Here is a 15,628-nt window from a genome sequence, read left to right on the forward strand (position 1 = left end):
TTCACCACTGGGATTTTTTAAGTACAATAAAGTGGATGGTTTAAACTGACAGCTACTAATAAAAAGCAGTATCAGCAATATCAGTTTAATATTTACCAACAGAGGGAGCTGCATTTCTTACCTGCTGGAGGAGAGGGTCACAGTACATTTGTTCAATGGACAGGTCGATTTTGGCAATAGACTCCTTCAGATCTGCCAAGAACATCACGAATGAGAGAAATACATAAAAATTAATGTCTGCTTGTCAGGCTATTCCAGCCCCTTTCACTTCAAAAAGTTTAAAGCCATGTAGTAACTATCCAATACACTTAACACCAGGGATGAAACATGTGCAAGATTATTTGTAGTTCAGGATGTATCCAGCTGGAGGAACAGAGGGGAAATCAGGCTGACATTCAACAGAAAAATCACAACGAATGTATTTGGGGCCAACCTTGCACGTCTTGTTCAATCTCGTTTCTCCATCGCTGCAGACACGTCCGAACGAGGTTCAGCTCTTCCTCGGACACCACATGAGGAGCTGGACGTTCAGACGTTTCTGCTGGTGAACCAGAAGGCTGGAGGAGTGCACTCGGTTTTTGCTGCGGCGAAGAATTTGCCAGAAAGAAAGCTCCATCTTCAGTCCTAGCATCTTTCTTTTCTAGTATGCTGTGAAGCAAAATCCGCGAGTAGCGGACAGGTTTTTCAATCTTTCTCTTGTTTTTTTTTTCTCGTTTTGGAAAAGAATATGAAATAAACCAAACTGCTCCAGAGCCAGAGCAGGATTTCCCTTCTGGGACAGTACAAATGTAAAGAGAACAAGTACATTGAAACATACTTATGCCTTAACAGGCCGAATTAAAATGTAGGACAAAGAAAAGCGAAAATTCTCACAGAACTCTGCAAGCACAGATCCACAGTGAGTGACTCTAAAAGTTCCTTCTCTTACTACTAAGAAACTCATGTGTTTACTCAGCTTAATTTAGAGAGTGTAAGCCAACCATGCTGGCCAGGTTTGTAATAATCCCATATTGCAGTAATTTACTGGTTGATGAAGCAAAAAGACTAGTAGCCTAACCAAAAAGAGCACGTCATTTAACTCAGAACTGCTGCTTAGACAAGGAATATGGTGATGCTTTTGGAAAATGAAAAAGAACAGATTAGATGCAGTGTTATATTTACACAAACAGAACTAAATTACGAGCAAAGTAGTGACTGACTGCTTGCACAGGCATTCATACATTACAGCATCACGCTCACAGGTGCCCAGATAAATAATCCACTTTTAGAATGCAAACCAGCATCATTTAGCTGAAAGGCAAAGTGTTCTCCTATGAATTATTTTTATTTCCATTTACCAACCCATTTGGCTGTGAAAGCACGTCCAAACCATGAGGCTCAGTCTGGGACTGCAGGAAGGTAGTCTGAGAGCCTTGAGCAGAAGAAACAACTACAGTTGGCTTTGTAGCGATGAATTCGAGAACATACTGGAGCATGTCGGGCAGTGGAAAGCGGGCTGGGCCGGAGCCGTATTTCATGTAGCTACAGAAAAATGCAAGATGTTGCATGAATGTGCAAGGAATGTGACTGTTTGGTTAAACCTGAGGGGAAGAGCAACAGGGAAGAAAACTCTGGGGTCGGGAGGAAGACAGTTTAAGCAGTGAAGGAAGGAGGGAAAAAAACCAAGTGATGCAAAGGGATGCAAGTCACCACCTCCCTCGCATCTGTAGGGCGCAGCAGCCAAAACACTGGTGTGCTATCAGAACTGTTTTAGTCAGGAAAAAAAAAGTGGCTGCTGTGGAGACCATTAACTCCATCCCAACCAGACCCTGTAGGATGCTACATGTAAACTGTTTGCACAACGCCCACCAGAACCCCACCGAGCACAGACACCACCAGGGCTACTGCGATACGGCACACCTCTTTGCCTGCCACTTGTTCACAGAACTGTCATTTGAAAAATTACAAACTGCAAGCAAGTTTAATGCCGATTAAAAGGACGTGTAAACAAAGCACCTGGAACATGAAATCTGGTTGTCCGCAAACCACACCTTTCCTATCAATCTCCTTCCTTCCCCAATAAATAATGCCAAATTCTAAGCTGGAGGGGACCTCTAATATAAAAAACAACATGGATTCTTTTTAACGTATTACTGGGCTTCCTCACTGAAACTTGGCAATGCAGCTGACAGTGACAATTGTACTATTTAAAGAATTTATCATTGTAACAGCATCAGTGATATTCAGAAACCATCAAAGCCACAAGTTTGTTTTTAAAAAACACACTTTCTCACTCCACACTTCTTGGCACAAACCCGGTTCTGTTTCTCCTTCCCCTACAAGTTTCTCTTTTACTGGAAAGCTCATTTAAAAGGAAGTGTTTGCATGCTTGCACAGGACACAAAAATAAAGCCAGCTGACTACTTACCTTTCCAGTTTCTGCTGCAGAACCACCATTTTCTCCTTCAATCTCTTCATTTCTTCTCTCTTCATCTGAATAAGCTCTTTACTGCCATAGAGGTACCTAAACAGAGAAATACAGAGCCCTGCTATGTGAGGTTTGTTTACTTCTAACATCCACAATCTTTCATAAATGTTTCAGAATCCTTCCTTGCTCACCCATATGCCCTTTTTAATGTCTTTAATTACAATGAAGCAATACCTTTAAATGTACCGTACAACAGAACAACTCACCTGTCCATATAAACAGTCTGGGGAAATTCTAGCTTGGTGTGAATTTTCTCTGGCTGTCCTAGTGACTGATTGAACTCAAATCGGGAGAGTTCAAAGGTCAGTACTGGTGGGAGTTTTGTAAACCAGCGCTGTAACAGAAGCAGAAATGCCCCCAAAGGGACTTGTTTTAAGACGACTGCTAAACGGCACCTTTTAGACTGATCCTAAATGATTTTAGACCCATCCTAAATGCCTCTCTGTCTTTAAATACTGAATTAATAGATTTTTTTTTTATGGAGTAACTAGTCAGAAAGCCAAATTTTACGAGATTAAAATCTCCGCTTCCATTGTACATCTATACCATGAAAAAGCCTCGTAATAGCTTTCAGAAAGTTACTTTTCATTGCCTGGTGCATCCAGCTTGACGGATTATTAACGGGTCCAGCACTGAGTTTTACAAAAGTAGCAGACACTACACAAACTCTGCATGTCAGCTGAGAGCTACAAGAAGAGTTCTTTTCCAATGTAGATCACATGCAATGATGAAGAACAAAACAGAAGTCCTTAAGCAGTACCTGATTCCTTATCCTCTCTCAGTCTATTTCCAAACTATTCAATTTAGGAGATTCACAGGAGACACCCACTTTCTGTACGTTTCATACACTGTTTCAAAGAGCCATGCTGAAAGGAAAATTCTTGATTGAATTTACACTTCCTCTCTCTCTCCCTGGGTTCACAAATACTTCCAGCATCCACTGCCAGAAGCTTCCTTCACCTACCTTAGCATGGCACCACCCAGCCAAGGCTCCCTGCATGGACTCAGGATGAGCATGCTAAGCTCGTTTTCCTTTGCAGGATTCATGTTAGATGTCCTGCCACAATAAATCTGCCCCATGCCAAAGTGCAACAGCACATTTTTAGATCTAAAATATTTCCAGTTATAGTGATTTTTTAAAAATTATTTAAAAAAAAACTTTGGAAGGAAATGGCCGGGTAGCAGAGCTTTACGAGAAGCCAAATCTTCAGAACAAGAGATCATAAACACAGAGAAGGAACGATTTACACACCTATTATCTAGGAGAAACATAAGTCCTCGTTAATCCCACTGATGCTTTGCACTTCAGTACACTCACCTACGTTCTCAAAAGACAAAATGCACCTTATCCCCTATCATGCAGTCCTCTAGCCACGACATCCTAGGAAGTGAAATTAAGATGCACAGTTTTTCCAGTTGGATTTCTCAGAAATAAAACCAGAGCCTTTTCCTTCTATCCGTACAGACAGAGAATGATTAAAACATCTTGGCGATCAGTCCAATTTCCCTTATTTTTCAGAAAAGGATTTGGAGGAACTAAAAGGCTTGGATTGAAAGGAACCTGACTGATTAGTTCCCTATGTCCCTTTGTCTCTGGCACCAGCCTGCATCAGTTCCACCTCCATCTGCTGTAAATGCATCTGAACAGCTTCAGGCAGGAACTAGGAAAAGCAGAAACAAGCATCTGAGTCCAGAGTGGGACAGGACTTATGTGCCCAAGACTTCATTTCTCCTTTGCTAGTTTAAACCACAGCAACAGTTTTCAGACATTCTCACAGAACTGAAATACCTTTCACTGCCCCCTCTATGACAGACACATTTGCAAATTTCTTAGTGTTATTTCCCAGTCTTTCCCTAAGCTAACTTCTCAGCTGCGCTTGCACACGTAGGATGCTGAATGTAATGGTACACCTTCACTTTCTGCTTTGCTGCCACCAAGTATTTTATGATTGATTTGTGATTCGCGAGATTTACAAAAAAAAAGAAAAGAAAAAAAATCAGCACAGTCAGAAGGTAAGAGTGAAAATGAGAAGAAAAAAAACACACACTATAATAGGGAGAAAGATACAAATTCCAAATGGCATACCATAGAGTTAAGCACTGTACTTTTACCCTCCGAAAATATGGAGGCAGTGGTTCTCCCCCTACTCAGGTACAGGTAGGCTTCAACAGAAAGAGAGAGACTTTATCACACTTGCATCAGAAGCAGATGTTTACCTTTTTAATTTAAAACAAACTCCTCAAACCAGTTATATAGGACAACGCATCTTTACAAATAAGCAAAGACTTAGTGTCTCATCATGTAACTCTAACATACGTTTACATGAGATTCCAGGTATCCAGAAAATATTTTGTATTCAATTCTTAGGGAACATTGACAATTGCCATTTAAAGTTATCAGAATATACTGAGGCACCCCTGCACCGTGTGTTGCATTTTTCCGCAGCAGGCAACCAAAAAACCATAAAACTAACCTCCTGTCCATACTTCACTGACTGAGATGCTGTCGCCTCATCCATCTCTCCCTCCACCATGGCTCCTTCCAAGCACTCATTCAAGTTTCGATAACCATTTACCTGAAGGGGATACTGACCAAAGGTTTCGATCTTGGAAAAAGTATTGCCTGGATGATGGAAATGATACAAAAACCGTGAACTAACTTAAGAGAACAAAAAACTCTGGTTAACTCAAGAGTTTGTTGTCAGCACCAGTCAGAGGAGCTACTTGAAAGAACTGAACCGCATATAGCTGTATACATGTCTATCAGGGTAAGTGTCCTTATAAACAAGTGCTTTCAATACATCAGCACTTGAGAGTATTCAATGTTTTCAGAAGACAGGCTTTAGAAATGTTACAGACAATTTTATCAAGAAGACTATTTGCAAGTTTAAAGAACTAGGCAATTTCATCAGCAACGTGCAACAAAATCCTGTGTCATCACTGCTATAAATCAAAACAATGCAAAGGAGTGAAAAAGTGGATCTACCAAACCCTTAACTCACCCTCATGGACACCCTCAGTCAAGAAAGTCCCGTAGAAAAGCTGTACCATTGGGTTTTCAGATTTGTCCCCAGGGCTCCTGTTTCAGAAGAAAAAGCACACATCTGTTCGCAGCTGTAGGCTGCAAAAAAGCCCCAAGTCATAAACTAAGCCTTTGCTTGGGAATCTTCCTGCAGTCAAAAGTAAAGTTTTCCATCCAAGGACAGAATACAGAGGAAGCTTCTCATCTGTTTACATACTCAAGAGCACATTATAGCACCTACACTGGCAAGGAAATAAAAAACCAAACCCCAAAGTTAAGGCGCTACCTTTTGAAATGCAGTTCCAAAAAACCAGATCTTTCATGTACACCGGTTCTGTTAGGTTCCCCTAAAAAGCTTATTTACTCTGCAGGCCATACCAGTATTGAATAAAGTCCTATGCTTATGCACAGGAAACGCAGATATAACACTTCATAAGCATATTTTGAGCTTAAGGAGCATCATCCTCAGGAAACAAAGAACTCTCTTTCATTTATTCAAAATTTTCATGTAAAGCCCTCTCATTTATTAGGGCTTCGCATTTAAAATCTGTTTCTCCTCAGTGTCAGGTTGAACTCCTGAGATCACAGAAAACTCACTTGACATTCACAGCAAGCTGGAACGCATCCTCCAGCCAGTCCAGTAGTTTGTGTGTAAATTCACTCACATCTTGCTAGAAGAGAGACAAAAGTTGAGAGTCAAACATAATACCAACCAGAAAGTGTTTTCACAGTCTGCTGGTTTCACAAACCTACTGGAATACAACCCGACTGGTATTGCCATACCTACCCAGCTGAAAGAAGTGTGCAACTGAAGTGCTGTGCTGATTTAGACCGATAATGAACAACACTCTGCTCATCTGAAAACTAGATCAGAGGAAATTATTGTGATCGCTACCCAACTACCCAGATGGCACTGGGTAGAGCACTGTTACGCTGGCTGTTTAATTAGCAAGCACGTAGATTTTGCCTAAATGACACAGGGACAGCTGCTTGTCAGTTGACAAACATGGGAAGAGGCCTCTGAAAGTAACAGCAGGATGAAGCGAAATAGGATTGCCATGGCTGCAAGTACTGTTTTGAAGAAAGCAAAAGGCTTTTTAACGCGGTTTTACCTGCTGTTCTTCAGCAGATCTAAATGCATCCCTCAAGAGTTCCAGCGCTGCAGAAGGGTCTACAAACTTACGACGCGTCCCCAGCATTAAAGCAAACAGACACTGAAGTTCTTGCATGAATGCAATATTTCTTTTTCCCTGCATTGCAAAAAAGAAGAAAAGCCAGACCATTCCTGCAACTCAAAAAAGCAGCATCTTAAAACAAAGTGCTGCAGAATACCACACCCACATACCTCGAGAGGTACGCTAACAGCTGAGGAAAGAGGTGACATTAAAAAGGACAAAAGCAGAAAGACATGCAGTGTCATTTCTTGGAAGCAATCTGGTCTCCCAATGGATGCATGGGAGAAAACATTTAACCAAAACAAAACCTTTAGAGAAAAAGAGGGCCAGAAGTGATAGTTGCTAAAACAGAAGGCAAAAGCCCGTGAATTTATGGATCTATTCTGTCTGCATTTGAGGCATTTTTAAAATATCAAAAGCACACATGAAAGCAAGTAAACTAGTCTCTTAAATGGCGGTGGCCACAAGCTAGCATGATATAATAAGTGAAGGATTATTCTACGTATGCCTTTTCCTCCAAATATGTTCTAAGCACCTTCTCCTGACTGCTCTCGGAAGGTACTGGGGCTAGAGGGACCTTCCAACTGGCTCAAATACCAGTTCTCCTACGGTGCATGTGAACAAACGAGCAATCTGGAGCTACCAAAGAAGTTTTACGGGGCAAATCTCTCCCCACACCACAGTCAGAAGCCATAGAGGAAAGCTTTAGGAGAAGCATCTGATTTTTTTCTACAGTGATTCTGTCTTGGAAAAGTATTTCCCAGATTCATCTTTAACGTAGCCAGACAATTTGAAAGCCATTAACGTAGGCACAGGAATCTCAGATGGACCCAGATTAAATCTGCTTAGAGAAAGAGCAGAACAGTATACCACAAAAGAGGGAAACCTCACAGTGTTACTTGACGAAAACTTACAGTGCGACTACGACAACTTTCAAGCACATTTTGTGGGAGGGAGTACCCAAGGACCAGCCTCCGAAATTCTGGCAACTGAAACAGAGACTGAAAGGAAAGGAGAGGTAAAGACCAGTCAGCACTTGCAAGGATTTGACTCACTGCAATTTGATGCCCCGTTGTCATGCTTTTACTCGACAGCTTTTTTCTTAACTTCTAATTCTTCGATGGCCTTGTGTTACTAAATAAACATTTACGAACTGAGCAGTCCACGTGCCGGACCAGCACATTCATACCCACCGAAGAACCAGATCCCATCCTGCCATTTCTAGGATACGTGTAACCATTCTAGGAAAGAGTATTCTATCCTGCACAGGCACGCTTAGAAAAAGCGTCCAGGAACAAGTCACAGTGAGAAACGAGCCCATCTGAAGCTTGCTTTCTTCCTCTCAAAGCTGGAGACGTATGGTTAACGTCTGTCTGCTGACGCGAAACGGTTAGAAGAGACAAATCTGCTCAGTTCCGTTTATTGTTGTCTCCTCTTGTTTAGGTTATCACTAATAATACATGCTGTCTAGTTGCTTATTCGTTCAAGCATCTACGCCTGTGTATTCCATTAACTGGAATATGATACACCACGTATTAGGGAGCCAACAATAACTGCAGTAAAATTAAATTATCAGTTCACTTTGCCAGTCAAGCTTCTGTCATTCAGTAAGCATTTGGACATCGCTGCACCAAAAAAACCCCTGCATATGTACACACATATTATATGTATCTGTGTCTATTTTTATGCAAAGTCTATTTAACTGCCCTTTGGCTCCTTCTGTGCACACCCAGAATAAATCACAATGGTATCAAATAAAAACAGAAGTCTCATCTAGGCATGGTCGCATACACTCATCTGCATATGATGACCACTTCACAGAGCTGCTGCATCTGTAATTCTAACTGATAAACATATTGACTCCAAGACCGCAGCAACTCCAGAAGAACTTTTCTATCAGATTACCTGTATGACAGCGCTAAACCAGCACGTATTTCCAATGTTTTTCATTCCAACAGGCCAGTCACCCACTCTTCTCCAGTCATTGTGCTTGGGGTTCTCCCCCCAGACTTCACAGCGTTTCCTTTTGGAGCGATTTTTGTTTTCAGCAGAATGCGCTTCCTGTGGTCTGTCACAAAAGATGCACACCATGCTGTAAAACACCATCTCACAAAGATTCTCGTGAACTACAGGAATCGGACTCCCCTCTAGTCACAAGCGGGACCCTAGAGCCAGGCGCTGTCAGGTGATACCCAGCACAACAGGCAACAGATGTCTCATCTGACTCCAGAGAGGTGTCCACTCTCAAATGAGGTGGATGGAGAACAGGACTGCAAGACAATTTGGAATGATGGAGGAAGATAGTAAGGTATGCATGTTTTTCTTCCTGAACTAGCTGCATGCAAAATTGGTGCCCTTAGTCTCTACTGGAGGCAAATCCCACCCACGGTAAAAAGGAAACAGCTACTTAGCAACGAGGTGAGGTGAATTGATACACGAGATTTCAAGGTGCTTCTTCAACAGGTGCTGTAATGCCAGTACAGCATCCTTTTGTGTGGCCTGCCAGCGACAGCAGCAGGGACTGAATAAGCCACAACAAAACCTGCTGCTTCTATTTCAACCATCACATTGCAGCATTGCCCCAGAAGTAAACGTCAACTACCCAGAAGGCAGTAATGACCCAAGCACCTTCTAAAAGCAGTAGGTATACATCTGGTAGCTGATTTACGTCTGGTTTGCAGTTACCGGCTTAAGAATCCACTTAAGACACCCAGGAACACCAAAACCAATTTACGGACCCACTGACCTTTCAGCAGCATCTCTTTCTGCAGCCTGAGCTTTCGGTGATTCCAGTGGTCTGAAGGCATCGACTGCATGGAGATCGTCTTTGTTGTTAGGGGTAAGTGCAGTAGTAATATCTAGAAGTGGAGGCAGCATTCTGATCAGTTTTCCACCAGGACGATGCAAACGTTCTCTTTAAAAGGAGCTTCTAGAACATGTTACACCTCACAAATATGATTTTTTTTTTTTTTCCAATGATAGAGCATAATTTTCTAGCTGAAGTCTTAAATACACATCCTTGTAGCTTGGACCACGCTAGGAAACCTAAAAAGTGATCGAGTGGGCTGGATGAGAACAGGACAGACTGTGCAGCTGTGTCCTGGCCAGCTTTCCTTACATCCAGATTCAGAGCTTGAGGGAACATTTCAAACTTCTTGAAATAATGAAACAGGAACATCAGCTGCTGCTTGTATTTGCTATGCCTTAACATCAGTGTTGACAAGAGACGCTGTTTCAAGAAAAAAAAGGATTTCAATAAAATTGGCACAATCACCCAGAAGTGCCTTCCTTCACTTGTGTCAAGATGCTCAGCTATGAGTCATTTCATGTACTAGCTACGTAGGAAAGAAAGAGAAAGGAAAACGAGTAGTTCTGGAAGAGGTGGAAGCCTTACACCGTGGAACAAGGGGCAGCCATGCTGTTCTGGATGTTGCTTCAAAGCTCCCAGCACAGATTTTTGGCCCTGTGAACCTGTCCGGTGATAAACTCACTTGGGAAAGCTCCAGTTAATAGATGTGCTGTTAGCAAAAAGGGTTAAAGAAACTATTCTCAACTACCTCAGACTACAATTACATTTTTTACATCTAAATGTGCCAAGCTGTGGCCTGCTTTTGCCAATACCCATAACATTTCTACGTTTCACGTAGTCAAATTGCTAGCTCAAGTAACACTTCAAGTTTTCACAGAGATATACGAAAGCAGTCAATTTGTGTGCTCTGCCAGCAGAGGCTGTAGAAAGAAATGTATGACCCTTGACAGGGATTCAGTTGTCTATTCTGCTTGCTCTGCTTTAGGAGCTTTCTGGGTTTTCTATGTAAGCCAAGACCAACTGTTCAAAACAATGACAGCTGTGTAACTATGCTGTGTCACCTACAAATGCTATTAAAACTCTATTAACTCACGGTCCTTTTGGACGCAGCTCTCCTTCACCAGGAAGGTTTAATTGCCTGAACTGTCCCATGGCAAGTGACCAGTACCAGCAAAATCAGATCAGGAGAGGAGCCGGATGGTTTCAATGGCAGAAGCCAGGCGGACCAATATTTCCCCTTTCAACTCAGCCTGAAACAGATGAAACCGTTAAGGGCGAGCAAAGACGAACGACTTACTTTGTGGGAGCTGTTTGCCCACAGCGCTCCCTTCCCAAGCAGACGGCTCTGCAGCAGCTGTGTCCTGAGCTGGCTCCTGAGCGTGCTCCTCTGTCAGGAAGGTGACTGCTTCCATTAGGTCTCCATTAGCAGCCTAGCAGAATGATAGGGGGAAAAAAATCCATAGTGCCAGGGTTACTTCACCTACATTTGCGTGACATTTAATGCATCCATGGTAGAGACAAGCGCACTGCCACCACTTTGCTTTCCCTGGCCAGGGGAGAAAGCTATCTGTTGGTGACAAGCAGTAGGAAAAAATGAAAATAATGAAGGCTAGAATTTCTCTGTCGGAAAGCACTTTGGCTTTATTACTAGGACAATACAGACTCCATTAACTAATTTCATTTCTCTCACAAGAGACTTGAGTAGTCACAGGAGGCCTGAAGCACGACAGGGTACTTGGCCACCAGGAGAGACTCACAGGAATCAAACTCTCTGTGGATTTTAAGACACATGTCTCTTACCGAGCTAGGGCTTCCTTCAGACCATCGCTACTGGCTTAACTCCTTTACATTTATTCTAACGTTTTCTGGATGTTACTTCTTAATGAAACATTCAAGGATTTTTTTTAAACAAGCCTCTTTGTACATTATCAGCATAACCTGTGTCCTGCTGCTACATCTCAAGAGCATGGACGGCATCTGATGATTCCAGACTGATGCGGTTGCAACCAGTTTAAGACTACAATTTATAAATACCGAAACAGGCACTATGAGGAGGAATCTTTCCACCTAAATGTTGCTTTTCCAAGTGCCTGAGATTCCTGTGTCCCTTCCCTTTGGAGCAAAGACAACTGTTCTGGTAATGGACAATACAACCACCAGCCACAAAGCTACCAACGTTACTGCAGCTGTCCAGAACTCCTGAAGCAGTTTACATGGAGGAAAACCTACTCTGACCCTATCAGTTTGTGTTCACTATAATGCGTGGATAACGGCCCTGTAGGAGCAGAACTTCTAGAAAACTTTTACAATGTTTTAGCATAGCATGCACTGCTGCAGCACAGATTTTAAGGTCTGCTGTTAGAAAAAACAAACCGTTCCCAATTTAGCATGGGGTTTTCGTTTCAGAGGTGAATGAATGAATACCTGTGAACCCCAAAACTGCACGTTCCCTGCTGACGCCAACAAATGCTGGCCTCACGTGCCTGTCTGCCTCATGGGTACACCTGAATGAAGCACAAGTGAGGGGCAGAAAAGCAGCGGAGGACTTACCCTTCACCTCTCACACGAACCACATTATTCCACACAGCACACACTGTATCGCTTTCACAGGCCACGCACCTGCTATTGTAGCGAGGACTCACTCGTTATCAGCCCACAGACAGGCCAGTGAATGTCTGACCCACGCATTGTGTTTCCAGAGAGCCTGAACTTGCCTGACTTTTGGGACAAATTCAGAGCTCTCCTTTCCACAGAACAATGACAACAGGCACAAACCTTTAGAGCAGCGTGAAGGAAAGCCGAATCTTGAATTCCTGTGATCTCTTTCAGCTGGTTTAAAAGCATCTGGCAATCCTATACATGCAAGAAATAAAGAAAGCTCATGTGAAAAGGTGACTGTAACAGACAACAGGCTGTTTTTGCGAGGCCAGGGGCTCACCGGCGTATTGTTTCTGTCTTTCCTTTTTACTGATGTATTGATGCAAAAATCCAGCGACAGTTGCTTGATGGTAATACCAACATCAGCTTGAACATCGCACTCAAACTTTCTTCTCCTGAATCTATAGGCTAACGTTCAATCCATCGTATCCTCACAAGGATGTTAGCAGGCCTGAGAGGAAACGCTATCCCCGCTGTCGGATGCACCGCACCTGTGGTGGGAATGACGGGCACCCCCTCCCCCAGAGAGGGGCGGCATGTGCAGCAGGACATATAAGGAGGGCGCATGTTCTCAGGGCATCAGCGAGGGGCTATTTTAAGTCTGGCCGCACATGCCACTTGTGCATGTCATTTCTCACTGACAATAAGGTGTCAGAATAAGGGCCTGAGAGGCTGCTATCACTTCTCCTTCCCCCACCACAGAGGCCACTCGAGCTTTGGAAAGACACTCGCTCTAGGCCCTAAGCCACAGTCAACAACCTATTTGTTGACTGGTTCCACCACTTAAAAAAAACCCCAAAAGACTACAGGAATTTTCTTTACCAGACTTAGCAAATCTTTGCAGCCTTGGCTTACCATAGGAGCAGTCACTGTGTTTACCAAGCCATGAATAACTTCAGTCAACCGGCCACCAGGAGAGGCATCTCTCTACAAGGAGCCCCTTCCAGCAGCAAGCCCCAACGCCAGGGTCCCACCACCCCCCTTTTGTGGCCACAGTTCAGCTGCTGTCACCAACGGCTCCGTCCGGGTGAAATCTGATGCCGTGAGATACGGCTCCGTAGCGCGTAGTATGGGAAGGACATTACAGCAGGGATAACAGCCAGGACTGTATCACATATGCCTGACTTATAAAGGCTATCTAGGGTCCTGCTATCAGCACGGTCCAATAAATCTCAGCTTCTTAAGATCACATGTTTAATTAATCTTAACTGGCAACTTTGCAGACAAACAAATTCAAGTTTCTACTTACTCTCATTGTTGGGAAAAAATTTAAGATGCTTTCGTGCCATTGGAACACAAGTTCCACTCAGTGAGTAGTACGGCAACTGCTTTTTTTGAGCTGTCCATCCATACCGCTGATGGATGCTACTCCGCGCACAAATACCGTAAAGATAGCGCGTGTCCCTATCAGTGGATAAAACAAACAAAAAAAACCAGTCCTAGCTTATTTTTTGATGGGAATTCCCTCAACAAATTATTTGTGATATTCCCACCTAAAATACTACTTTTGCTCAACTTTTACGAGAAAAAGCGTGTGCACGCGCACACCTCCCAACCCGTCCCGTGCACTCTTTTAGTCCTGAGAAAAGCCTCAGGCCCAGCCAGCGGCATGATGAGGAACCGCATGATAAGGAGCCAAGGGTAGGAGGCTGAGGACGGGCATACTTTCACAAAGGCAAACTGCTTATATCATGTTGCTAATTTTGCTACCTTAGCAAGCAGCGTGCTCGTCAGCTAACCCCACCTAACGCTGTAGGGCATATTTTTCCGTTGGAGAAAAAAAAAACAACCCGCACTAATAAACTGCATTACAATAAAGAAATCCAAGGCAGGATGGGGCATGATTTTCCAGGGTTTTTCTGCTTCACCAAAAGGAGGACTCACAAAGGCTGCCACAACCATAAAAGCTAATTACCGATCCACCGCCCTGAGTTACTGCTTAATATTCTAATGATTTCCAGCGTAATTTTACTCAGCCTTTGAGAAGAGAGCTTTGTATTAACAACGGAGAGCTTGTCCCATACAACAAGGTTTGAGAGGCTTGCGTCCGACTGGCAGCCCACCAAATCCACCGGGAGCCACACTGTTTGCAACAGCTTTCTTAAGTTTCTGGGGAGCGCGCATGGTTTTTTTGCTGTAACTAGTCTGGTCGATTGTTTTTTTGAGGTTACGCACCACGATGCTTTAAAACAAGCTGGTAATTAATACCAGCGTGCTGCTGCTATTAACACACGCTGCACTTGAAAAACCAAACCAAACCAAAGTCCTACCTGCTGGAAAAAATAACAACCCAAACCAAAAAGCTATTAGTATTACATTACAGCAACAGGAGGAGAGTACAGAACCAAGAGGCTGAGAGGAAGGAGAGTACTGGAGATAAAAATTACACAGTCAGCCAGCGAGCGAGGAAACGGAAAGGTTTTGCCATTTTCCTTGCTACAAGGTGACTCACTGCGCTCAGAAGTAGTTTGTTTTGATGAGAAACTGCAAGAGGGGAAGAGTGCAAGCACGGTGCGGGAGTTCAAGGGGGTTCCAGAAATAATAGCGTGTGAGGAGGAGGAAGGTGGCAGCGTGTAAGAGGCACGCAGAGCCTTGGCCTTCAGCCTCCGCACCTTGGCTGTGCTTTTATCACAGTGGGAAAATGGATACGAAGAGGGCTAAAAACCCACAGGCAGCAGCAGGAACAATGCCTGCATTCCTGACTGAGGCTTTTACAAACCAATATCCATCACAGGAAGAAGCAGCAGCCAGCGACCTCCTCCTCCATCGATGTGCGCTCCTGTACACCGAGCGCTGTCCTCGCGCTGTCCCTGCGCAAGCGAGAAACCGCTGCCGCACAAATGCAGTTTCTAAGCTCACAATGGAATGGTCAATACCCTCTTCCCGCTCACGCCTTTAGTGCTGGCTGCTCAGAAGTTTCTCTTGCATTCCAAGAGCACAAAGATGCTATGAAGAAGCGCAGGTGCCTGTGCCAAGTGGGGACACGCTGGGCTGCGGTGCCCCATGCATGGGCACCGACCTCGTGAACAGAAAGGAGCGTGGAGCAGCCGTGAGCCAGGCGTCCTTTCCAGCACTCAAGGCCGGGTCCTTTCAGAGACAATTTACGTAGAGCCCTGAAGTTTAAGAGCAACAGTTTTTCTTAACGAGTATCAGAAGGTGCTGGCTTGGCAAGAGAGCAAGGAGAGAACCAATTCCCGCTCTTTGGGAGGAGGACGCCGTCGTGAAAAAACCCTCCTGACTGACCCACACCCTTTCCCTGCAGAACAAACCGCGGCCGACGCCACGCTTTGTCCACCACAGTTCTGAAGGAAAACACCGCCCGAAATCCGGTGGGCACCTAAAAGGCTCTTTTAAACGACACAGCTGAAACGCAACGGCTGCTACCGGACGTGAACCCTCGAGTCCCAGGATAGGCCACGGAGAGGGGCCCGCGGGGACGTGGGACCGCTGGTGGGCAGCGGGCAGCGGGCACCGGGCGGGGGGCGCGGTGCCCCCCC

The 15,628-nt window shown here is 44.2% G+C and overlaps 1 protein-coding gene across 2 annotated transcripts in view; it reads right to left on the bottom strand.

The window, feature by feature from the left end:
- USP28 (ubiquitin specific peptidase 28) overlaps nucleotides 1-12,321 on the bottom strand; it is a 23,280-nt gene extending 10,959 nt beyond the window's left edge. For both annotated transcript variants that reach the window (XM_010574955.1, XM_010574954.1), the window contains exons 1-14: nucleotides 12,249-12,321; nucleotides 10,771-10,903; nucleotides 9,411-9,522; nucleotides 8,570-8,732; nucleotides 7,579-7,665; nucleotides 6,602-6,739; nucleotides 6,087-6,160; nucleotides 5,470-5,546; nucleotides 4,942-5,090; nucleotides 2,674-2,801; nucleotides 2,408-2,503; nucleotides 1,342-1,521; nucleotides 434-648; nucleotides 122-192 (exon numbers count right to left, since the gene is read on the bottom strand). In XM_010574955.1, the coding sequence (XP_010573257.1) occupies nucleotides 122-192; nucleotides 434-648; nucleotides 1,342-1,521; nucleotides 2,408-2,503; nucleotides 2,674-2,801; nucleotides 4,942-5,090; nucleotides 5,470-5,546; nucleotides 6,087-6,160; nucleotides 6,602-6,739; nucleotides 7,579-7,665; nucleotides 8,570-8,732; nucleotides 9,411-9,522; nucleotides 10,771-10,903; nucleotides 12,249-12,317 (1,692 nt within the window). In that variant the 5' untranslated portion in view covers nucleotides 12,318-12,321. The remainder of the gene's footprint in view (nucleotides 1-121; nucleotides 193-433; nucleotides 649-1,341; nucleotides 1,522-2,407; nucleotides 2,504-2,673; nucleotides 2,802-4,941; nucleotides 5,091-5,469; nucleotides 5,547-6,086; nucleotides 6,161-6,601; nucleotides 6,740-7,578; nucleotides 7,666-8,569; nucleotides 8,733-9,410; nucleotides 9,523-10,770; nucleotides 10,904-12,248) is intronic.
- Nucleotides 12,322-15,628: the final 3,307 nt, after the last annotated feature.

Source organism: Haliaeetus leucocephalus, unplaced genomic scaffold, assembly GCF_000737465.1.
Source record: "Haliaeetus leucocephalus isolate CR32 unplaced genomic scaffold, Haliaeetus_leucocephalus-4.0 Scaffold450, whole genome shotgun sequence".
In the NCBI taxonomy this organism is placed as follows: Eukaryota; Metazoa; Chordata; class Aves; order Accipitriformes; family Accipitridae; genus Haliaeetus; species Haliaeetus leucocephalus.